Source organism: Scleropages formosus, chromosome 18 (assembly GCF_900964775.1).
Source record: "Scleropages formosus chromosome 18, fSclFor1.1, whole genome shotgun sequence".
NCBI lineage: Eukaryota > Metazoa > Chordata > Actinopteri > Osteoglossiformes > Osteoglossidae > Scleropages > Scleropages formosus.
In genome coordinates this window covers 23068995-23094353 of record NC_041823.1, presented here as the reverse complement: position 1 = coordinate 23094353, position 25359 = coordinate 23068995, and the positions used below count along the sequence as shown (strand labels likewise).

General features: G+C 42.1%; 1 protein-coding gene across 2 annotated transcripts; it reads right to left on the bottom strand.

Moving 5' to 3' along the window:
* Nucleotides 1-19045: 19045 nt before the first annotated feature.
* sult2st3 (sulfotransferase family 2, cytosolic sulfotransferase 3) lies at nucleotides 19046-24313 on the bottom strand. 2 transcript variants are annotated; one of them, XM_018726926.2, is made up of 6 exons: nucleotides 24090-24313; nucleotides 21971-22179; nucleotides 21759-21885; nucleotides 21550-21644; nucleotides 19508-19688; nucleotides 19046-19264 (listed from the first exon to the last, which is right to left on the bottom strand). In XM_018726926.2, exons 1-6 carry the CDS (start codon nucleotides 24268-24270, stop codon nucleotides 19149-19151), a joined length of 909 nt encoding a protein of 302 aa, XP_018582442.1. In that variant the 5' UTR covers nucleotides 24271-24313; the 3' UTR covers nucleotides 19046-19148. The 2 variants fall into 2 exon arrangements, with proteins under 2 accessions (XP_018582442.1, XP_018582443.1); XM_018726927.2 differs by lacking the exon at nucleotides 24090-24313 and adding an exon at nucleotides 23536-23908.
* Between the last annotated feature and the right edge of the window lie 1046 nt (nucleotides 24314-25359).

Below are 25359 nucleotides of genomic sequence, written 5' to 3'. Positions count from 1 at the left end.
TCAAGAAGGGTCTGAAAACTCACCTTTTCCTCACCCATTTTGCCCAAGATCTCTCCAGCTCATGTATGGCGTAAATGTTCATGCACCGTAACTTCGTGAGCATCACCAGATAAAACCTTTATTCAGCCACTACTCCGACAGCATTTTGCTTACTTGTGAATCTTATAATATTTAAAAAAAAATAAAAATTTTGGTAGGAGGGTATCATGATTTGTCTATCCTGTGTTTTTATGCACCTACTCGAACGGTGAACCTCGGTGCAGCAAGTGGTAGGTAACAAACTAGGTTTACTTGAGTGACACGTCTGCAGCTATGTCTCTTTCTCTTAATGTAATGCATAAGTTGTACTTTAACTGAGTTGTACGTCGCTTTGGACAAAAGCATCTGCTAAATGAATAAATGTAAATGTAAATGTAAGTTATAGGTTTGAATCTCACCATGGGCTGCAGTACTGTTGAGCAAAATATACCCTCAAAGCTGCTTCAGTAGAAATTATGCAGCTATGTAAATGGATGAGTAGCAAGTAGACAAACATTACAAATTACTTTTGGAGAAAAGCATCGACTAAATTAATAAATGTAAGTGTAAATCATGGTATTGGATGCTTCTGGAAAATCTTCACTGAATAAAGTTGGTGCCAGTCAGGTGTTAAGTGCTGGTTGTTTCAAAGGTACTGTATGTGGTCATAACCCATTGTAGCCAAAGAATATTTTAGAGTTCATAAAACTGTCAACTGTCTTGTCAAAACTGTTCATGTCTCATAGTGTTAATCAGAGTTACTCTGACTACAAGATTACATTCTAGTATGAACCCTTTTTAAATAGTTCAAGTCAATGGTGTAATCATAATAACCAAAATAACCAAAATGTCCACAAAACAAGGAAATAGAGTGGGTGCATGCTTTTAAGTAATTGTATGAATTTCCTGTACCTCATTTCAGCATACTGCTAAATTAATAAAAAAGAAAAACAAGCAAAATCTTATAAACATTTGCTTGCCGAAGAACACTCAGTCCAAGTATGCAGGATGGCCCGGAAGTCAACTTGAAGCAAAATCATGAAGAAATTAAGCGGTAATACCAGAAATCCAGCCAAGAGCCCCAGCAGGTTCTTCTATTGCCTTTTGGAATTTTTTCCCACAAGAGTTATTTCTTAGTAATGAACATGCTAAAATTATTCTTTAAACAAAGTGAAATGTTCCACTTTTCTTTTCTTTTTCACTTTTTTTTGTTACTATATTGCTTGACCCAGCTTACTCTAATGCTGCAGTTAATACTTTGAAAGGTATACTTAATGTATTAATAATTGACACAGTTTGGAAAGTACCTTAAATGATTTTGCTAATTTCAAAATCTCCATAGATTAATTTTCTTGTAACCTCAATACTTATTTTTCAGAGAAAGCTAATATTTTGAGTGTTAAAAATATCCTGATGTCATCCAAATTTATGAGAAAATATAACCTCCAGGCTTAAAGTCACTCATTGGTCAATGAAATTGTATTTTCCAGTGAGATGCATATGGGGTGCATATTTATGCATTTAAATATTTAAGGGTTTTTTATTTTTAACTTAGTTCAGTTTCCTTCCACTATCGTGATGAGGGTCATGGTGGTAGAAAGTTGAGCAGGGAGGACCAAATCTCTCTATCTCCAGACATAGGTTCCAGCTCTTTTTGGGGGATCTCCATGCTAGCCATAAAATATCTCTCCAGCATGCCCAGAATAACTCCGCTAGGAACCAACTAGGAGGCATTAACACAACATATCCAACCCACTTCAACCCATTCCTGTTCATCCAGAGGGGCAGTGACTCTAGTCCAAGCCTCTCCTGGATCGCAGAACTCCTCATCCTGTTGTGGAGAGTGAGGCCAGTCATTATGTGTTGAAACCTCATTTTGGCAGCTCGTATCCTTGTCGGTCCTTACTTGAAGCTCATGGCCATAGGTGAGGATGAGAATATAAATTGAGTGGTACACTGCAGGCCTTGTCTAAAGACTCGGCTCCTGTTTACCCATCACAGAGTAGCACAGCGCCTGCCAAACTACTGACACTGTACTGATCCATATTTCAATCTCGTGCTGTCCTCTTCCATCACTCATGAACAAGACCCCAAGATACCTGAAGTTCTCCACTAGGGTCAGTTACTCCCCTCTCACCTGGAGACAGAAACCCACTCTTTTCCAGGAGAGAGCCATGACCTCAGACTTAAAGTTGCAGATTTCCATACTAGCTGATTCACACTTGGCAGCGAACCGTTCAAGTGCACACTGAAGGTAACACTCAGATGAAGCGAAAAGGACAAACATAGTCCGCATAAAGAAGAGATTCTATCCTTAGTCCCCCTGGCTGAGCAGGCTTTAAGGCTTGGCTGTGCCATCATATCCTTTCTATGTCAATCACAAACTGGAGTGGACTCAGAACATAGCCTTAGCAGAGTCCTATGCCCACACTGAACAAGGCTGACATAATGCTGAGAATACAGACACAGCTCACACTGCACTCATACAGGGCTTTAAAGGCACACATCATCAATCGCAGGACCTCACATTCAGGCAGCACCTCCCATAGCGCATGCCAATGGATGTGGACGCATGTCTTTTCCGAGTCCACAAAACACATATAGACTGGATCAGCATATCCCCATACTACCTCAAACACCCGTGCCAAGGAGAAGAGCTGGTCTGGTGTTCCTTGACCAGAATTAAATCTGCATTCATCCTTCTGAATCTGAAGCTCAACTATCAGGAGGAGTCTCCTTTCCTATACCTTGCCTCAGACTTTGTCAGGGAAGCTGAGGATTGAGATCCTCTGCAACTGGAACACTCCATCTGGTGTACTTTATTAAATATAGGTACCATCTCAGTTTACCAGTCATGAAGTAGCTTACCTACCTTGCATGCAAGATTGAAGTAGCACAGTACCCCAACACTGTCCAGTGCTTTTAACATCTTTAGATGAATTTTATCCACCTCTGAAGCCTTGCCAGTGTGGAAGGAGGCCTAGCGACTGCAGGTTGACATAAGAATCGCTTCTCTGTCATTGCAGACCCCCATTCACATTTTTTTCCTAGAAGGGAAAATTTTGGACTACTAGTTGCTGACACTTAGCACTTTAAATTCAGTTAGTAAAATGCCTTGATTTTTTTTTTTTTTTACTTTGACATTATAGAGTACTTTGTGTTGATGAGGGGGGTGCGGTGGCGCAGTGGGTTGGACCACAGTCCTGCTGTCCGGTGGGTCGGGGGTTCGAGTCCCGCTTGGGGTACTTTGCGACGGACTGGCGTCCCGTCCTGGGTGTGTCCCCTCCCTCTCCGGCCTTACGCCCTGTGTTGCCGGGTAGGCTCCGGTTCCCCGCGACCCCGTAGGGGACAAGCGGTTCTGAAAATGTGTGTGTGTGTGTGTGTGTTGATGAGTAGGACAAATTCTCAGTTAAATTCATCACATTTCCATGGGGGGTGAATACTTTTTATGGACACTTTGATGTATAAACTGGCTCATTTTATTCTCATTTTTACTAAATAGGTCTGTATACTTACAAAGTCACCGCCCAGATGTCAGAATGGAGCAAAAGTTCATCTCATGAATCTGAAGACTGGGCTTGAGAAGAGTGGGTGTGCGTTTGTATTTGCGGAGCGTGTGTGAGCCTTCCTCCTCTCTCCCAGAAGGCAAGACACTCAGACAATTAGCTGTTGACCCTTTGTACAGCAAGGAGATACAAGGGACTGACGTATCTCGTTTAGGACACCCTCATCGCCTCCTGACTGATGATCAGTGGCTCTTTCAAGACATCACATGACACAGGAAGCTTCTTCCTGTCATTGTTGAGACTCCCCCATCCACTTTTTTCAACATTTAGTTTGGAAGCAGCGTCATAAAAACCTTATCTATTACCATTCCGATTAAACAACAGTGCTCTGATCTCAAAAGTAGTCTCTTCGATGCCTTACAGTAAACTCTGATGTGCTGATACTAATTCACAGACCTTGCATGTCTCTACTGTCCAAGATACAACACATGGGAGTGCATCCGCCTGAAAAAACTGCTGTCTAAAGGCCTAAACTTTTTTCATATTATGTCGTTACACCTCTGAGCGACTGACACAAACCTGAGCTCATAGACCACTATTCCACCCCAAAAAATTCAACTCCAGATGTATTTCCCACTATAACAACCTGATCTGAGTCTGTATGAGCTCAGCTCATGGCACGTGCACCCATGCACGCGTGCGCGCACACACACACTCTCTCTCTCTCTCTCATAAACCACACCCTAGATGTCTCAGTCTGGGCCGTCAGCAATTAGAAAAAATTGCAGGATGTTAATTAGCGTTATCAGTGGATGGGGAGGCTGCAGCTGGCAGAGCTGAACCCTACCCTCGTCACGTAGTGCTGTGCAGACTGCGTGATGCCCAAAGAAAGATTCCCGGTACACTTCCGAATACACACATTTTATATTCCTGAAACAAATCTGATCTGATCATTTGGCATGTGAAGGAAGCAAATATGAAACATACTAATCAAATAAAATTTGTGCTCAAATTATGAAAATAAAGTGAGAAGTAAAACTCACATATATAGTTGAAAGAAGCCACGTTCTGCCTGGACACATAGACGTGAATGATATGTAGACTACCCAAGATGTCAGTCACACATCAGTGCTGAATCTTAAGTGGCTGGCAGCCAGAAGGCTCCCCCTATGACCATAAATAGACGTGTGTATATATACATCAGGGCAACTTTGCAAAGAAGCCTTCAAGCAATATTCCTTCTCTCATTCCTACAGAGTCACAAATATACTGCCAAAGATCCAGTCTGGCATGAAGGTTCACCTGTGAAGAAATAGTGTGAAAGAGCATGTTTCTCAGCTATGCACATGAAGGTGGGGTTGGGGGGTGAAATAAACAGACAAAATCCCAAAACAAATTCTTTAATGAGGTTGCACCATGTGCAAGTCACGTAGAGGACAGTAGAAGAATGCATGTGGGTAGCAGTAAGAAGATACCCATAGCCAAACTGATTAAATCAGATACATTTTTTTTTCTCTCATAAATGTTATACGCATATAAGCTTCTGAGTCTACTCACCTAGGGTGGCTGGTAGCATCGTCCCTGGAGCGGCTGCCTTTGGCTCTGGAGGTTGCCACTTCGATCTCCGACTGTAGTGCCCTTGTGCAACGTACTTGTCCTGCAATTGCTCTGGTACCTTTGCCCAGCTGTATGCCTGAGTGCAATAGTTGTGGACCTGTGATGGACTGGTGTCCTGTCCAGGGTGTGCCCCGGCAGTCTTGTGCCAATGTCTCCACGATAGGTTCTGGCTTGCCACGACCCTGCTCAGGACAAGAGGTTATTGAAATTGGTTGGTTGGTCTACTCACCTATTGTAATTAATAACTACTATTTTTTAATAATAACAATGGTTGTTACAAATTTACTAATGCTTTTTGTAGTCTAAATAGAGGAAAACCCAAGTGGAAAACTAAATCAAGAGAACAAGTAAATTCACAGTGGTCAAATCTAATCTTTTAACTTCCTATAATGTGGGGAAAAATAAACTACTGTAATTTATATTGGTGGTACACACCACATCTGCTATTTAATAAACAATAGTTGACTCATAAACTACATTTTTCATAAAATATCTGTTTAAAATATTCCCTTTGTTGACATAACCAAGACAAAAGGGGTAAGAGGCTTAATGGTGTGTGTAAAAAGAGAGACTGGATGTTTTCTGGAGTAACATCCTTTGCGGAAATCCAAAAAGCACAGTGGCATTTGTATTCATTCATGCACTATTTGGCATGTTTGTGTGCCAGTCCCGTAGGCCTACACTAAATTATAACATTATGATGCTTTCATATGCAGAAAGCTTTTTAAGACACACTAAAATCACAGGCTCATATCAGACACAAATTGTACTCTTTCAAATGTTAAACATTCTTAATCTGAGGTTAAATTTGCTATAGTCAAATGTATGAGATATCGATTGGCCTTTATCTAGTAGTGCTTGAAAGTTTGTGAAACCTTTAGAATTTCCTATGTTTCTGCATAAATATGAACTAAATCATAATCAGATTTTCATGCAAGTCCAAAAACTAGATAAAAAGAAACCAATGAAACAAATTAAACAAAAACATTATCCTTGTTCATTTATTTATTGAGGAAAATGATCCAATGTTACATATCGACATGTAGTTTGCTGGTATGTCAGTAGATAATGTGAAGTTTAGTGCTGTTGTCTTGCAGTCTATAGTTCCCTGGTTTAAATCTCAGTCCTGTTGTATAACTCTTGATCAAAATGCTTTAATTACCCTCAGCTGCTTCAGTAAAATAACCTTCTGTTTACAGATGTAAATCACTAACATATGCATGGCATAAAAGTGTCAGTAATATCTTTAACTACCATCAACATAAAATCTGAATTTTAGTAAATAAATTAGAAATAATAAAGAAGTAAAGCCAATCAATGTTTTCAGTGATACACTCACAATAATATCGCTTGTTTTTGAAACTTAGTATATGCTTGTCTTCGTGTCACAACTGATGTACCTTGGCATGCATCAGTTATAACATCAGATTTGCATCATTAAAAAGATTGCATGCTGTCTTAGCAGGTAATCTGAAAAATTTAGTATGATACGAATAAGCAGACAGATGCAAGTTAAACATCTTAAAATAAGTAATACAGCATAACCTGTTGCAGTTAACTTAGCGAGAAACAACATTTTAACTATTCCTGATATCTCCAATTGGTTTTCTTGTATGTAATTACTCTTGCTGCTAAAAACAGAAAAGTCCATTTACAGTTTCTGCAGTAATTTAAATGTTTTTTGCCTCTGAATATTAAGATTCATTATATTTCTAGCAATATTATTATATTTCTTAAATTCAGTCAGGATTTCTACAATTTAAAATTAATTTCAGTTTTATCTGGTAGTTTCTTTAAATATATATGTATTACATTTTTTATTATTCAGAATACTGATTCTATAATTCTGACTTTTGCATAATTTGCATAGAAGAATTTACATAATCTGTGTCCAGAAAAAAAAAAAAAAATGTCTCGACTTCCATATTTATTATACTTTTAGCTTTGAACTATTAAGTTCTATCATGTTGAGTCAGCCACAGCTTTGGACCCTGGATTTTGTCTCCTACACTGAGGAGAAAGTCTCAGAATATGACAGCGTGGCACTGAGAAACCGTAATTTACAGCAAGATTTGAGAAAGAAAAAAATACTTTTGCCTGTCCTTGCACATTGAAATCAAAAGAAATGTTTTAACAGGGGTTGGGTGTTACAAAGTTTAAAATGATCAAATAATTCTTTTTTTAAAATGTTTAACCTGAATGCAGACTAGGATGAGGCATATACAATATCATGGAGAAACTTTGCACATCTATTTTCCTGTCCTGAGGTCATGTTATTAAACCTTTTTCAACATTAACTAGAGAGAATCATATTTTCTCTAATCATGATCTGATTGTGCCGATTATTCAAAAATCTTTAATAAACCATACTAATCTGAATACTCCTCTGTCTGAATAAGTCATAGAACATCATTTACAGGCACAGCATGTCGGTTGAGGAGTTCTGATTTTGAGCTGGATACATTTTGGCTGCAGGGCAATAATCTGATAGATCAGATGAAACTTTTTGTTGCCCCAGTCCTGGCATACCTCTAGCAACTACACACATTTCCCATGTTTGTGTTTGTCCATGGCAGAATATCTGTTGACAGAGTGGGAATGAACGGGACCCTTGCACTCCTTCTCATCTGGCTTGTGATCACATAATAGAAGTGGCATCAATGAAAAGATGTCATATGCTGTTTCTTTCAGTTCTTGAAGTTGTCTTTTATATAAAATATTTAAAAGCAAAGTTTTGGAAAGGAAGTACTGCCCTACCTTCAGCAACAATGTGTTAATAACAAATAAAACATTTAAATCCTTTTATTCTGCAAAATAAAGTTCCATTTATGTGAGTTGTGGGCCCTCAGGTGGTTTTAAAATCAAAGTACACCAGGCATTCTCCTAGTGCAGGGGTTCTTAAGGTGGGATCTAGGACCCCTTGGGGGTCTTTTAATGGGCTTCAGAATTATATGAAGGATAGTACTGGTTTAAAAATAATGTTAAAAACTATATAAATGCTTAAAATATTTCAGTGCTACTATTTATCTGAGGTGACGAGAGTAGCCAGACAGAGTAATCCAGTAAAAGAACTGTTACTTTCAAAAAATAGTTACTCCAATAAATACAAAAACATATGCTTATAAATTTGCTTTTGTAAAATAGGATTCAAAAATCCTCTTTGTTTCCACAGGGAGCCATGATCATGACACTGACAGCGAACGAACATCCATCCACAAACAGAACCTTATCCTTGTCCAAGGGAATGTCAGTCAAGTCAGGTCGGGGCTTACACACTGCAGAGTCACACAATTGTGTTCTTCGCCGTCCTTTTCAACAGGTAACCATATAGTGGCGTTCAAAGTGGAGCATTGCTCAAAATAGACAGGGTTAGTAGCCAGGGTTAGTAACACATTTTGATAGTGAGTTAGTCTTGCTGGGGTTAAATGCATAGTTCTTGCTTGTACCGCATGGGGCACACGGACAGTCAGACTGTGCATTTATACAACGTCAGCACTTGACAACACAGTGTCAGTAGTTGCTGCTACGGCCCAGAGACAGGCCGGTAGGGGTGCTGTGACTGGATGCAGTTTTTTGAAAAATATACAATTTGCCTCTGTTAATCCCTATGATGCTGGGTCAACACAGGGGTCATGAACCCCTTCTTTTCTTCTACAAGTTGTATAAATGTTTTCCCATAGTCAGGCACCCCCAGCACCGAGGCCAAACACAGAGCCTGTTTGAAGTCCACTAATGCTGCCTCGGCCTCAGCAAACCACTATATCTGATCTTTTAGAGCCAAATTCTTCCAGTGGATCAAATCTTGCAGCGGTTGCACACGCTGCGTGTAATCTTGGATCCAATACCCAATCATTCCCAGGACGGAAAGCATCTGCTGTTTAATCTCAGGTTTTGGCAGTTTTAAGATAGCCTCAATTCTCTCCGCTCCTAATGAGCGTCCCCCGCAGGTCACAATATGTCCCAAATTTCGGGCCACTACCTGTCCACAGTCACTTGGCGACTCAGTGTAACCCTGGGACATGACTGCCCAGGACCACCGCTTCACTTTGAAGGTGAAGGCAAACCAGTACTGGGAATTGGGATGCACTGGAACAGAGAAAAATGCATTAGCCAGATCAATGACAGTAAACCATTGTACCTGTGAAAAAAATTATATCTCCTTCTCTGGAACCGATCAGCACAGGAGGTCAGCACAAAACATTTGGACACGAGGTGACTTTTCATGACAACATGGGCCGATGGGAAAACTCCGTACAGCTGGGTGTCTCCCTGATCGGTTTGCATTGCCTCCTTTTATTTGCAAGCTCATACATAGGTCATCGCAAGGCATGGCAACACTTTCGAAACTTCCTTTGCGTCCGATGAAAAAGGTGATCTACTCCGAACAAAAGTGTGTCGAGACAGCAATGGTCAACAACAAACTGTTTTGCTTCTGCCACGCCCACACCGCCAAGCCAACGCAGAACACCTGGGGCACGGCACAGACTGACTCATATAAGGCAGTGTCAGAGCAGGGACTGACGCGGAACCTTGTTCAGCCTTGTTACTCGCGACCTCCTTGCTATTGCCCACCTCCTTCCTGATCCCTTAGTCCTTTCCCAGTCCCTTCTCCCTAGTCCTAGTGCCTCCTTATGATCTTCGACCTCTTGCTTGTGTACCGACCTTGTCTTTTGGATTATCCCTTCTATGACGTTTGCGCCTCGGAGACCTTTTGCCTGTCCTACGACGATGCCTCTCGGATTTTCCTGAATAAAGCATTTATTCCGCTCCGCACTTGGGTCCGCCATTTCCTTCCAGAACAGGCCATTAGAGTTTACCTATCAACATTTTTCCATTGCACTAAAACAGACAGCATGCACTTTATGGAAGTCTTAACTTTTACATCACACTAGAATATATTAATCACTTAAAAATATTAACTACTTGAACACATTTTCACACCACACTTGAACAAACAATTTTTCATACCACATGTCTCAAACAGAATGGCGGTTGGGTTTAGAACAATTGGTGTTCTGGGGTGTACAGCGGCATTCACCCCCCCCCCCCCCCCCCAGACCCTGTACAAACTTCCAAAATCCGTTAGCTTTCTGTACTGGCAAAATAGGAGAATTTACAGGAGTTAAGTTATTTCCTTGACTGCTCCCCTTTCTACCAAATCCCCATGTATCTTTGCAATGGCTTTGCATCTTTATCCATGTTCTGTCCCGCTTGTCCTAAAAGGGTCGCGGTGGCAGCAGGGAGAGCAGAGAGGCCCAGACGTCCCTGTCCCTCGCAACTTCCTCCAGCGTAACCCAGGGGATCCCCAGCTGCTCCTAGGCCAACTGGGAGATATAATCCCTCCAACGGGTCCTGGGCCGACCTCGGGGCCTAGTCCCAGTTGGCCGTGTCTGGTATACTTCCGAAGAGAGGCGTCCAGGGGGCATCCTTATCAGATGCCTGAACCACCTCAACCGGCTCCTCTCAATGTGAAGGAGTAGCGGCTCTACTCTGAGTTCCTCCCGGATGTCCGAACTCCTCACTCTGTCACGGAGAGTGAGTCCCAGCATCCTGTGGAGAAAACTCATTTCGGCCACTTGTATCTGCAATCTGGGGGTGCAGTGGCGCAGTGGGTTGGACCACAGTCCTGCTCTCCAGTGGGTCTGGGGTTCGAGTCCCGCTTGGGGTGCCTTGTGACGGACTGGTGTCCTGTCCTGGGTGTGTCCCCTCTCCCTCTGGCCTTATGCCCTGTGTTACCGGGTTGGCTCCGGTTCCCTGTGACCCTGTATGGGACAAGCGGCTCTGAAAATGTGTGTGTGTGTGTGTGTATCTGCAATCTTATTCTTTCAATCATCACTCAGAGTTGATGACCATAGGAGAGGGTAGGGACATAAATCTACCGGTAAATGGAGAGCTTCGCCTTATGTCTCAGCTCCCCTTCACCACTACAGTCCAGTACAGTGACCGCATTGCTGCTGCCCCTGCTCCCAGTCTGTGGCCGATCTCGAGCTCCCTTCTTCCCTCACTTGTGAACAAGACCCCAAGATACTTGAACTCCTCCACCTGGGGCAAAAACTCTCCCCTTACCTGGAGGGGGCCTTTGCATCTTTGGACAAGGGATATTGTGCTCTATAAGGTCTGTGGTCTGACTTCCTATATACCACTAAGGGCTCTAACTCATCATACTTACCCAGAGACACGTGCTCTCCACCAGCAACATTATCAGCGGGTAACCTGTTGGGTGCCAGGTTAGGACAACGAGCTGGACCCTCTTTGCTGCCTGTCCCCTCACCTCCTCAGTTGAGGAGGTTTCCCATAGGGGAATACTTGAGCATTCAGCAACTTCACCTGCTTTTTCTTTTTCTGCTCATAGGAGTTCCTCTTGGCGTGAATCACATATCTACATAGCTTCTCCAGGGCAGCTTCTTCCCAGCCAAAGCACAATGTGTATACTGTTTTCTACAATACCGGCTTCAATCCTCCCACAAACACAGAGCCCATAGCTTTCTTGCAGTCTACCTCTGTATCAATGCCAGAGAAATCATCCACCATTTCAGACAGCCTCTGTTCCTGCTGTGAAATGGACTCACCCTCTTGCTGCTTGGCCTAGGTCAGCTTGGTCCAGTCTATCTTGCACTTCTCCTTGTCTCGGATTCGTCCGCCTAGGGCTCCCCTACTCAGCTGACTATTTGGCATAGACTTCGGTCAGGCCCTGTCCAGCCCTGATGCACGTCATTTCAGCCCCCCTCAGTTTTTGGGGTCTACTCGCCTCCAGAGGACTGATATATTTCATCCAGCTCAGCCACTGCATCCCAGAAGCGCTGACCCCCCACCTGACTGGGGTCTGGAAGACTATTGCACACATCAATCAACTCTTGAATTTATCTGCACCATCACAAACCTGAGGATTCCCCGTGCATCAGGTTCCCTTGGGTCCGACATCTGTACCAACAGTGCCTGCATGACTGCGGGGCTGCCACCCCCAGCCGTCAGATGCATGCGTTGCCCTTCAAGGGTCCTGCTTAACATTTTGCAGCAGTATTGAGGAGCCACTGCTGGCACTGGCCTGTAACAGAATCTCCTTTTCTTCCTCATTGTCAGAGGAGGGGGAGACTGCATAGGCAGAGGGAGACGGAGGAAGGGGAGGTGGAGCAGAGGGAAGCACTGGATAGAGAGGAGACTCATCATCCTTCTTTTTCTTGAGTCGAGAGTGGATTTTTGTGGCACCATTTGTCCTTTCACCTTCTTTTCTCTCTTCTTGATCTGTGCCATGATGGCAGCCACACATCTCTGAGCAGTGAGCATAGGCTTATCATTTACTGCATTTTCCTAATCTCTAAATTTATCCAAATGCATGTCAGTGCCTCTGCAACATTTCCCCTGAGCTCTCATTTTTAAAACGACTTTACACGAGTTCACCACCCTCAAGGGGCCACTGTCCCTTAGTCACTTTATATAATTTCTTACATTGCTTCTTGAGCTTAACACCTGTTTGTCCTTCTACCACCTGCCATGACGTACATATGCCAGCATTAGGTATTTTGTGATTATCATACTCTCTCATCCATTTCTCAAAATCCTTCTACCATCTGGATCATATGCAGGGTCTAGCTGAGGCGACAGCGGATAGCTAACCTGGTCTAATTGTGATATTCGCTCCCGCACCAGCTTTTTTTTCTCTCTTTCATTTTTTTCTGTAATTTCAAACCCAACAACACACTCGCTGTCCTTTATTTTTCTCGCTTGGTTGTGTGGTGCACACAATAGACCCACAGAATGTGACTATCTTAATACTGTCAACACCTTGGTCAAACAGGAGGGGTTGCTCTGTTGGGAGTCACAACCACTACCGCGGTACTTTTTATATACTACCTTGCGAATCACCAAACCCCCAATATGGCACGACTTTTTTCCTCTAGCACAACAAGCTTCATGGACCATCATTCATTCACACACACAACCCTCACACTTATTCTCATAAGACCTTACCCCGAATATCAGCACGTTATACTCTCTTACTGTCGACCTGTCACGGACCCAGATTAACTAAACCATTCTCAGACCCACCGAACAGGAGAGAATCATGAGCTTCTGTTTTCCTGATATAGGCCCACTGTATTCCACTGCAAGCGAGCTGGCCATACAACACAATGCAGGTGTACCTCAGTACAGAAGGTTTTGTCCTACCAGCCATCAGCGGTCCCTTTAAGGTCGATGGTGTATTCTTCCCCCGTGGTCTGCATGCTGGGGTCAAGCCCTCATCAACTTTGTCTCAGGACTAGTCTCACTGGTTCTCCAGCTCCTCTTTGGGATCCCTCCAACAGAAGGTCAGTAATGGCAGAAATTAACCATCCTGGATGAGCCCCCAGAATCTGTGAGAAAAGCTGCATGCAACTCATATTCATCCACAGCAAGGTCACAGCAAACTGGAGCCTAACCCGGCAACAAAGGGCACAAGCAACACACCACGGATGGGATGCCAGCTTGCTGCAAGGCACCCCAAGTAGGACTCAAACCCCTGACCTGCCACACAGCAGGACCCAGCTAAGCCTGCTAAGCCTGCTAGGCCTGCTGTGCCACTATGCCACCATGCCCCCTATTTCTAGTCCACTCTTCCCTTAACCCACTGGCCACAGGATAAACCCACTGAATAAAACACAAGTCAGATCTGTAATTTTAGAACGAAGGCGCCATCAGAAGACCCCCTCTTAGAGCAGGGAATCTCCTCAAACAGCCCTAGTCGTCCACTTTTATTTACTATACTTATACAAATTCATACATAATCATTTCAGCAAACATTTTAACCATAGAGCGGGTGTGGTGGTGCACTGGTGCAGTGGGTTGGACCGGGTCCTGCTCTCCAGGGGGTCTGGGGTTCGAGTCCTGCTTTGGGTGCCTTGCGATGGACTGGTGTCCTATCCTGGGTGTGTCCCCTCCCCCTCTGGCCTTATGCCCTGTGTTGCTGGGTAGGCTCTGTGACCCTGTAGGGGACAAGTGCTTCAGAAAGCATGTGTGTTTTCACTGTACTTTACCCACTTGGGTCTATGTCTTATCCCTCACATATAGAACAGTCAACAGTCTGTTGTGCAGGACACAATGATCTCTTGTGTGGACTTGTTGCCCTCAAACAATTCACAATCTACCATAGTTTACATTCTTAACCAATGCATGTTTCCCTTTCTCAAGCACACAAACACCAGTTTATTGCATAGTAACATATTTATATACCACAGCAACAACCTACTTTTTATTTTGACCATTTGTTTAGACTGGGCATGCAGTTCATGTACAATGACATCGTAATCCATTGTAATCCAAGATGACAAAACACATGATGATGCTTTTCTTCAAAGCAACTTGTTAAACTACTTACAATTATTTAGCCATTTACGTTTATTAATTTAGCACACACTTTTTTCAAAGGCACGTACACCTCATAGAAAATATGAGTGCATTACATCAACAGAAAGAGAGACTTAGATGCAGATGTGTGATTCTAAACACAGTTAATTTGCTACATTCTTCCATATGAACCAGTATACATCACATGAGTAGATGTACAAAGGTTTATCCATTATTCTACAAATCTAAACACAGAATTATTAAACAAACATTTACATCACACAAGTTACTGCATAAAGGTTTATCAATAATTACTTACAATAATACATAATTAATTACAATAATTACTTTATCAATATTTACTTACAGTTGGAGATGGGATTCAAACCTACAATCTTTGGGTCTAAAGGGAACAATTTTAACTCCTGCACTACCATGTACAAGAGCTCGGCTCACTATACCACTACATGTTGTATACAGTACTATCAAGATGTACTGTAGGAACAGTAAATTATGTAAATTAGGAAACTGTGTTCATACTATTCAAAGGTTATATTAAACATTACATTACATTTAATGACAAATAACAATTAGTACTCAGACATTTATTTTAACATTATCATAGGTGAACACTTGTCATAACACTTCCCAGGGTACAGCATCTTTAGTAGATGGAAAAAGACAATGTACCAAAATGAAAGACATCCAAACCAAAAATGAAACATCGAAAAAAGTCTCTGTACTCTAGTTGTTGACCTTCACACTCTCTGCTTTAGCAGGCATATGCAACTAGTGTATTAATCAACAATACTTTGTTTCTTTAGAAATTAGTTCCACAATTTACCCACATAAGTAAACTTGTTATAAGTTCAATTGTCACTTAGTTAAAGTACTTATTATATTTAATACGTAATGTTATATATAACATGTACTTACTTATAATGATAATACCAATAACATTAATAATCATTAATAACATTGATTATTAATGTTATTTTTAAACCAATATAACATTTTACGGTGCTTTTCAAATATTTAACTTGCGGTTAATGAGCATGAATGGAAAAAATTGTTATTCCATATACTCAAAGTACTCTAGCAAGCTGGGACTGGGTTCCAATGTGATAAAGAAAGAGACAAAAAGCTGACAATTACTTACACAGCTGGGTAATTTTCACTTGAGTAATTCAGGATAGGCACCTTGCTTAAGGATACTACCACTGGGACTCAAACCTATAACCTTTGGGTGCAAATGCAGCACCTTTAACCACTACACTACTAACTGCTAAATACAACACCTACTGGAATACCGGACACAAAACATGTCTGCAATAATTGCTCTCATTCCATGGAACACACCCTTTCTTCAAGGACATGCTCCACAAACCAGTACCACAGTCACCGTTTCTTCTAGCCTCTGTGTTTCCTATTCTCAGGTATCATGTGCACTCAGCATCAAGGCTTCACCACTCACCCTGCATACTTGCAAACTATAATAATAAACTTCGCACTTATGTTCTCATATTCAGTAGTCTCCATGGAGCCTTGGCAACAAGGACGTTAATCTCATACAGACTACATTTTTATTACTGAAAAGGTAATCTGAAACTGAAAATAATCTTAAAAGTCTTCCAAGCATCCATATTTCATTAAAAGGTAATTTAGTAGCAAAAACATACATTTGGTTTTTGTCAACATGTTTTTTTAGATAAGAAGTATTTTCAGATTAGATACAGTACCTATCTTGTCCAGTTTTTTCATGGGGACACATGGTGTGACTGAATGAATATACCAAGTAATCAGCCGCTTAGACTCACATCCCAAATAATAAACAATTTGAAACCAGAAACATGTTCTCATTGCTCCAACGTTCATCTCTGCTGCAGTCCAGTTCTGAATGCTACACACAACTTTCAGTGCATAACAAAATTTTTGTTGTGAGCACACCAAGTCTCAGTCGTGGCACCAATCAAAAGTCGATGAGCTAATGAACAAAAACACTCACACACTTTCTGAACCACTTATCCCATACAGGGTCGGGGGGAGCCAGAGTCTAACCCAGCAACACAGAGCATAAGGGGACACACCCAGGACGGGACCCCAGTCCGTCACAAGGCACCCCAAGAGGGACTCAAACCCCAGACCCACTAGAGAGCAGGACCTGGTCCAACCCACTGCACCACCGCACCACCGCACCCCCAACAAAAACACCGTGAAGTGAAATTATACACCCAGTTCTCCTTTTCCTCTGAGGTATACAGGCCCACTCAGGGAAATACAAGAAAAGAAAGAAATGGAAAAATAAAGAGCACAGAGGGGGATAGAGGGGTAGAGGCAGAGGAAGACACTGAGGACAAAGAAGACATGTGAAATTAAATAAAAGCCACTCTGGTGAACCATGGCATGAGCATGTGGGCAGCTGGAGAACGAGTACAGCCAAATTTGAGTTGTTACACCAGGGCTGGAGTCACGAAAATAGGACTGAGGACCGTGACGTGTTTACAGTAAAGCTGCACAATATTTGGCTTTGCTATGTTCGGAAGGGACAGTGTGCCCAAATTTAAATGACTTTCCTTCCATCCTACTCCCATTACTCACCATTTCTCAATCCAATGAAAGATTTTTTTTTTTCCTAGTTGGTAATGGAAGGTTGATCAGAACCCTAACCCACAGGGACCCTTCCTGAAGCCATACACGCAGCCTGTGATGATATCACTTCAGAGGCTTATGAAGGACGGATCCATCATTCTACGTGTTACTTTCCTTGCTGTTTGGTTGGAGAAAACGTCCGTTGCAATGCTGATGAGAATATGAGAATATGTGGCCAAATCCACAAAACGTGTAGCATATTGTCTGACTGCTGCTTTCTGTTGTGCTGCTACATTTCGCTTTTGTTTCCTTCAATGCGGTTGTAAAGTATTTCAGTTTGTTCGCTTCTAATGATTATAGCAATATTATAAACAGTTGTATAGTTTTGCTTCTGTTAGCCGTCACTACTGGCATTCTTTTTTCTATCTGGAATGCCCAGAGGTGGGGCAGTCTCGCTGGTTACATTTCATTGGACCAATTTAAAAGTTTTGTTCTTATATATTTCTTGTTAGCCAGGAAGTTAAAATGATATTGAAGGAAGTCAATGAAAAACTTGTATTTGCTTCAGTAACTAAGTGTAGTGTGGTGTTCAGATTTACTAGTCACAGAAATGTATTAATCATACAAATTGTTAAGCATGGTAACTGGTAATATTTCTTTGTACTGTGTTTTAAGGCTGTGCGCTGTGTTATGAAAATGGAAAATCACTGTGGAACAGGCTGTACAGGCATAAGGCTGAGGTGACCTGATAGTGGTCCTGCTTGCGTACCAAGACCATATTATCAAAGTGCCTGCGAGCAAGGTAAGTTTAATAAAAACTGGATGGTGGGGTTCGGATGTTTCTTCCTTTGGGCAAAAGGTTTTGAGAAACAAAGACATTGGAGAATTACTGAGAGCAGAGAAGTGGACACACTTGTTGTAACGCCTACAAATGTATTATGTATGAGCTTTGTAGAATAAAAAAAGGGCAATGGAGAATGATCGGGGAGACACCCAACTTCAGGAGCTCCCCTTTCGGCTGATGTTGCCGTGAAAAGTCTGTGTGTATTTTTTTCAGGGTCTACTACAGCTGAACAGGAAAGAGGAAGATTTCTTCCACAGTAGTTAATCTGGAAAACATTTTAAGAGGTGACACAGAAATATGATGTATGTGTGAAAAAAGATTTAATTGAAAGGGTTATAATTAGCGGATCACTATACTGCGGAAATGAAAACGAGAAATTCATTTTTCCCCCATAATTTACTGAATTTGTTCAATGTTTCATGAAGCAGGACATATGTAAAATTGTGTGTTCAACTGCTTATTTTCCATTCTTTAAATATAAAAAGTTTCTGGCCTCAAGGTTAAAAAGTCATTTTTTACACGTTACATGGCCTTCTATAAACAATGAATGAGTACAACAACACAATTGTGATAGAAAACCATTTTTGAAGATGAAATTAAATGGATAAATAATGTGTAAAAACACAATGTCTGAAACTGCTTGTCCCCAGCAGGGTCGTGGCGAGCTGAAGCCTATCCTGGCAACACAGGGCGCAAGGTACACACCCAGGACTGGACACCAGTCCATTGCAAGGCACCCCAAGTGGGACCCAGCTGAGCCTGCTGCACCATCGCACCCCCTATAAAACACAACATGTTCTTAAGAATTTCTTATGGAAAAATTAAACCTTTTTTTCAACTGGGAAGTTTCACACAATCACATCTGCTTTGTGTTTGGCTTGTTAAATCACTGAAGTCAAAGAATTCAATTTGAAGTACATGGAATTCCCTTATTTTTATAAGTATTGTGTTTTTCTACAGGGGGTGCGGTGGCACAGTGGGTTGGACCACAGTCCTGCTCTCCAGTAGGTCTGGGGTTCGAGTCCCGCTTGGGGTGCCTTGTGATGGACTGGTGTCCCCTCCTGGGTGTGTCCCCTCCCCCTCCGGCCTTACGCCCTGTGTTACCAGGTAGGCTCCGGTTCTCTGCAACCCCGTATGGGACAAGCGGTTCTGAAAATGTGTGTGTGTGTGTTCTTCTACAAACTGTCTATATGAATATACTTTATTATTTTATACTGTCTGCTCCTGAAGTTGCTGCTCTTGTTTAAATGTGCTCATTCTTCATCCCAGGGGAACTTAAAAGAGGTCCCCTTCACTTCTTCCTTTATGACAGCTGAGAATTTAGCTTCCTGTTCCGGACTAAAATGGTTCTTCCAGTCACCAGAAACTCCTAAAAATGAAAAAAAATCCCTTTATCATCTTTATCAAAATATTTTCTGTTTCATGTCTCTTTCAATTTCATGTCTTACCACTGGGTTTTTATACTTTGCCTGTCCAGTTAAGCTTCTGTGCCTTATCCCCCTTGTTCATTGAGCAATTGGAGAGATTAACATTCCTACACTTATGTGGCTCTCATGGTGTCGTACACGAAAAGCAGCTCAGACAGTAAATGGAGTTCTACACTTCTTCATACCTCTCCTGAGGAAGGGTGACTTGCTGCTGTCCATTATGTCTTCTGGCACAAGAGAGTAGTTGGACATTGTGTTGTTCTTCATGTTGTTGAAGGAGCAGTGCTCGGCCACTTTTTCCAGTGCCTCGAGAGTCAGTTCTCGATTCAGGAACCGTGAGAATCGGACCAGGGCTCCTTTCAAGTCCTGTAAGAAAGGAATACATGACAGTCTAGATCCGAGATGCCTGCAGGCGTTGGATTAATACTGGCCCTGGATCAAATGCACATTTTTAACAACTTCACAATTATGTTTTCAAAGTAACACCTTAAAAACGACTAACTGCACAATTATTCTGACTATGACTAGGTTTGGCATCTAGTTTACAGCATTTGAAAAGCTGTCAGCTGGTAACTGTGTGCATTAACAGAATTGCATTTGCAACAAAAATACATATTGAAAATAAATACAGTTCAGTATACCTTTAAAAATGTTTAATTCCAGTGTTCATAACATGAGGAGTCAGTGTACAGTGAAGTTACTTTTTTGTCTGGATATACTGGAAATCACAGATTGTGTCAATAAGATTATATTAATACTGTACTGAATTTACACTGTAGTGTACAGAGATTAATGAAATATAATGCCAAAAAAACATGAAAATAAGTAAAAACACTAAAAATTATTTTATATACATGCCAGTGGTTTTTAAAAGTTATTTTAAAAATATATGGAAATTGTCATACAAGAAAAATAAATAATTTTTGTTCAATTTAAAAGTTAATTGATGCACAATCTCTGTGGAACGGATTTCAGGAAAAATAGACAATGCCCTATTTATATATTTATTTGTGGGTAAAAAAAATTTAAAAAGATTAAAATAAAAAGTACAAAAATCTACGTTTAAAACAATTTAAAAATGGAACTACATACCCACAAATATACACAGACATACCTGTGTGTACATGCACAAATATTTGAGAAACCTGCCTTCAGAAGAGATACCGGCATAGAGTTATGACATCTACCTTATAAATCAGACACGTGATCAAAAGTTGGATCCTCCCTCACCCAAAATGTGCAAAGCAAGGCTCTTGTGCAAATGTTGCTTTTGAGTATCATAAACAATTTTGTGTTTTTAAAATCTAACTTTGACTTTCATTCTTTCTTCCTCCCATACAGTGCATTGTTCTGAAGATGGACAGTAACTTAAAATACAGAAATACATATGCACTTCATGTTATGAATGTCCCGGTCACAAATTTTCAAAGACACAAACGTTCCATCCATCCATTCATCCATTCATCCATCCATTTTCTTGAGTGCCTGATCTTCTAGGGTCGCGGTGGCAATTGGGAGAAGCCCAGATGTCCTTGGCTTCTAAAATGTGAAAATATGTTAACTCCACACTGAGCATGGATTGAACTCAAGTTCTGACCTCAGGTTCTCTGATACCATCCAGGTGCTGTGAGACAACAGGACTGTCCACTGTGCCACCATGTTCCCCTAATGCTGCATTAACACAGATACTATAAAAAAAGTGCATGTTTATTTGACCACTTTGCTCTACCGTAAGGCAGCAGCACTGTTAATATTACTAGTAACACAAATGTTCCATTGACCTTTCAATATTTTTATGTAAGTCTAATGAAAACAACAATAAGTCCCAACAACAAGATGAGGAACGCTGCACATGTTTTAGTATGTGACCCAGTTATTTGACCCTTGTCACCGGCAATGGCCTAAGATGGCCAGTACATGTCACAGTAATGAAACACAAAGACTTGAAACCAAACTACGGTTATTTTAAATCCTTTCAAGAAGAGATGGTGGAAACTCTCATCAAGCTGTGAATGAGCACATTTTTGAGCTGTGGAATATGCTCAGCTTCTTTTGAGTCCTGAGAAATCCTCAAGAGCTATGACTGAAAACTCCCAGATGACGACTCATCAGATTAAATTGTGCTCTGAGCCACTTTGGTGAAAGGCGGTCCAATAACAAAAGGAAGAAGAGTGTACACGTAGTACAGCGACAGATTTATTTTTAAAATCCTGTGTTAGCTACGTACCTGCAACATCTCTTCATAAGTGATGTACAGGATTCTGTCTCCAAGATCTAGGTTCCTCCAACATTTCACATGATCTGTCCACTTCCCAAAAAGTACTAAACATAAAAAAAAAAAAAAACACACAAAAGACATTTGTTGTGAAATAATAATGGGAATAAAAGTAACTACCATTATCATGGTAACTTTCAAACCACTTTTCTTTCTCTTACCCTGCCCAGAAAGAAACTTGTTCAGGAATTTATCGAAAAGACCAGGGTCGTCAAGAAAGCTGGCCATTTTATGGAAATAAAAGGATGAAACTGCAACATCTTTTGGATTGCGGGTGACATAGATCACCTAACAGAGAAAGAATGTGCTTTGTTATGTATGTCAAAAGAACATGGATAAGTGAAGAATCTCATCCATGTTACAAGGCCTTTACCTTGGCTTTGGAGGAGAAGAAAGAACGAGGCATGAGGTGGTATGGCAGGTGGGTGACAAAAACACGAGGACACCTCATCTTATCTATGACCAGGGATGTCCGGGTCTCTTCCAGCCAAGGAACCCGATCCCAGTTGGGGATTGTATGCACTGGGGTCAGGTCCCCTCCACTAAGAATCAACGGAATAATTTCTTGCATCCATGTGGTACCTGGCAGAGAACACAACTTCTGTCAACACGTTCTCAAGTCATGCAAACTGTCAATGACAGGGCTAGCAGTGTTTTCTCAGCTGCTGCCTTTGGAACAGAGGGTCACAAGTTCAATCCCACTTCTTGCTGCAGTGCCCTTAAGTAAGGCACTTGCCTTAAACTGATCCAGCAAAAATCACCCAGCTCTATAAAGAGGTAAACAACAGTAAATAGCAGTACTGTACATTTACATGTGCATGTACATTTATTATACATTTAGCAGACACTTTTTTCCAAAGCGACATACACCTCATAGAAAATACAACGTGTTCACTACATTAGCAGAAAGAGTCATAGATGCAGACATGTGATTCTTAAGTGTGGTTAGTTTCTTTCCACCATATGAACCAATATTCATCACACAAGTAGCTGCACAAGTATCTGCGATTCCAAATCACCTTCATAGTAATTTTTTGAGATACATATATAAACATTTACACTACATTACAGGAGCAGCTTTGTAAAGGTTTATCCAAGTATAATCTTACAGTTATAATGCATGAACATTTACACCTTACACGAACTTAAGAGATCATGGGCGAAGTGAGTCCGGAAGAGATGAGTTTTAAGACCCCTTTTAAACGTGGACAGAGATTCAGCAGTTCTGAGTGACAAGAGGAGGTACACTGCAGGTCATTAGAGCAAGAGCAAGGCTCTTAGGAAAAAATGAGGCAGCTGTATAAACGGGTAAATAAGTGTAAGCTGCTTTGGAGGATGAAGGCGAATGGCTTTGGAGTGAAGAATGAATATTGGCGCTGAGCCGTGGCGCATCTGTAGGTTCTCCAGCACGGTACGGATAGCGGAACAATTCAGAATTCTGCTTCACCACTGACACTGATCTGACAGGCAAAAGCACCGCGGTCTTTTGCGGGACTGATTTTTACGCGACTTCCTCTGCTCTCACAAACGGCCAGTTTGGAAACCCATGACCTTCCCGAGGAGGTTCGTGCGGAGAGGGACCCTTCCCTTTCCAAGCCAAGGCTTCTCGTCCCCGCTCTCTCACGTCCGATCAGACACCCCAAAGACTGACTAGAAGCACAAGCAGTTCTGCGTTTATCCGACGCGGCGAACAGGAGGTTATTGTGAAAGCCCGGAGAGACTCGCTCGTTGGCAGGCAGCGCGGGAAAGGCGCGACGTCCCCGCACCGACGTTCGTGTCGTCTGGCCCGGCTCCAAAAATGTGCTCTTTCGTGTAACGAAACACCCGTTTTTTTCTCTCAAAACCTAAATAAATTATAAAGTACACAATGAAATATTCATATCCATCTCACATAGCATGTTCAGGTTTTTTTTTTTCTTGTTTCAAAAAGTATTTTACCAGACTTTGGGTAAGTGCACACGAGTACGTCCCCGTCCTGGAACCGGAGCTCCTCGGCGAACTTGAGGCTCTCTCTCGAGTGCGTGTGCCGGGGCATTAACAAGCCTCGGTAAAGTAGGTACTTGTCACTCTCCTCCATGTTGGCGTCGAACCAGGGACTACGGTTGATCCGATATCCCCCGGCGTCGACCAGTAACTAATTCGCAACTGCTGCAGAACCGCGGCAACGGAAAGCGGTACGTAGAGCACGAAGAAGAGCCTCGCGGACACTTGGCAGCTGCGTTTCCGACCGGTACTCCGCGGGCACGCGCGCCCCAAGTATGTATGTATGTATGTATGTATGTATGTATGTATGTATGTGTGTGTGTGTGTGTGTGTGTGTGTGTGTGTGTGTGTGTGTGTGTGTCTGGCCGCTCCGCTGTCAAAAACACGGCGACGCGGAGTTTCTGTTACAAACAAGCACTGGCACGTTTGTGACTCATGGAGGAGCGAGGCTTGCACACATACTAGTAGTAGTAACACACAGGCAGAGGCTAGAGCTCCTTTTCTCTCACCTGATTTGGGATAAGTAACTACAAAGATGTCCTCATCCTGAACCTGGAAATTCTCCGCGTACTGTAGGCTGTCCTGGGAATGCACGGCCCTCGGCAGCAGGAGACCATGGTAAACAAGGTAATTGGAGTGCTCCATGGGATGATCGCCACCCTGCTCAGGTGTGTGAAGCACAGAGCTCATGCTGTGCTTTTAAAGGTCACTGCCCTGCCTGCCTGCCTGTCTGAGTGTGAGAGACAGAAAGATGTTCAGGGAATAGAGGGCTGAGCTCACACACACAGCAGGCTCAACACACGCCCCTACCCCCACTATCTCCTCCCAGGGATCTGGGTGTCACTGACACAACTCTTCACTTCCATTTTACCAACCTGAGGAGGCTGGCCGGTGGTGACAGACGAATCCCTTGCTGACAAGAGGATGATGTCCATCTGCTGTGACGATAGAGACGTTCCATGCTGAGCTGGGGATCCAAGATGCCATTTATCAACATTATAATTACTTGTTAAACACTGACTTACAAATCGTTACTTTCTAGAATGCCCAGGAGGGGTGGGCAACCACTGGCCCATGGACCCCCAGAGGTTTTTTTTCTCCCTCAACCTTCAGTTGGGAGTTTTTGTTCCTTTCCCCAGTGGCCAGTAGGTATACTTGTAGCTCTATAATAAGTTCTTCATTATGGTAGCCATTAGTTGACTGTCTTCTTTGTTTGGATCAATTTTTCTTGCTGTATGCCTGTGTTAAAGCGCTCTGTGTCACCGCGTGAGAAGAGCACTATAAAAAAAAAATAAATAAAAAATAAATTTTACACACCTGTTCAGGTTTTGCACAAAACTGCTCCTTTTCTCATGCCTTCAACAAACACACAGAATAGTAAAATACCTGTAAGTACACGAGTGTGTGCACCCTCATGACAAAGTCGTGTTTTACTCCTTAAATGGCACGCACACACACAGCCTTCCTGCACGTCTGTCTATGCACGTGGCTTAAAAGGACCACGCAAAACTCCTACCTGTATAAAATCACAAATTAATTTTTAACGTGATACTTTTTGGCCTAAAAGTCACAGTAGCTGTTAGAAAAGTGAGGGGTGTGTAACACACACACACACAGCCAAAGGCTCATTATTCAGGAGCTCCTTTAATGTACAAGATGAGGACTTGGACACCAAGGACAGCCAGTCTGACAGAATTATGCACATAGAGTCATACAGTAAAGCAAGCTGTGGTTATTCCACTCATCTTACATTTGTCACCTTTACCTGGAACCCAGTAA

Coding starts and splice junctions, on each gene's coding strand:
- sult2st3 (XM_018726926.2), bottom strand. CDS start 24,270: ATGAGCTCTGTGCTTCACACACCTGAGCAGGGTGGCGATCATCCCATG. Junction 21,645..21,758: donor CAAGTTTCTTTCTGGGCAGG/GTAAGAGAAAGA, acceptor TTTTATGTTTAG/TACTTTTTGGGAAGTGGACA. Junction 19,689..21,549: donor CTTATGAAGAGATGTTGCAG/GTACGTAGCTAA, acceptor CCTTTCTTACAG/GACTTGAAAGGAGCCCTGGT.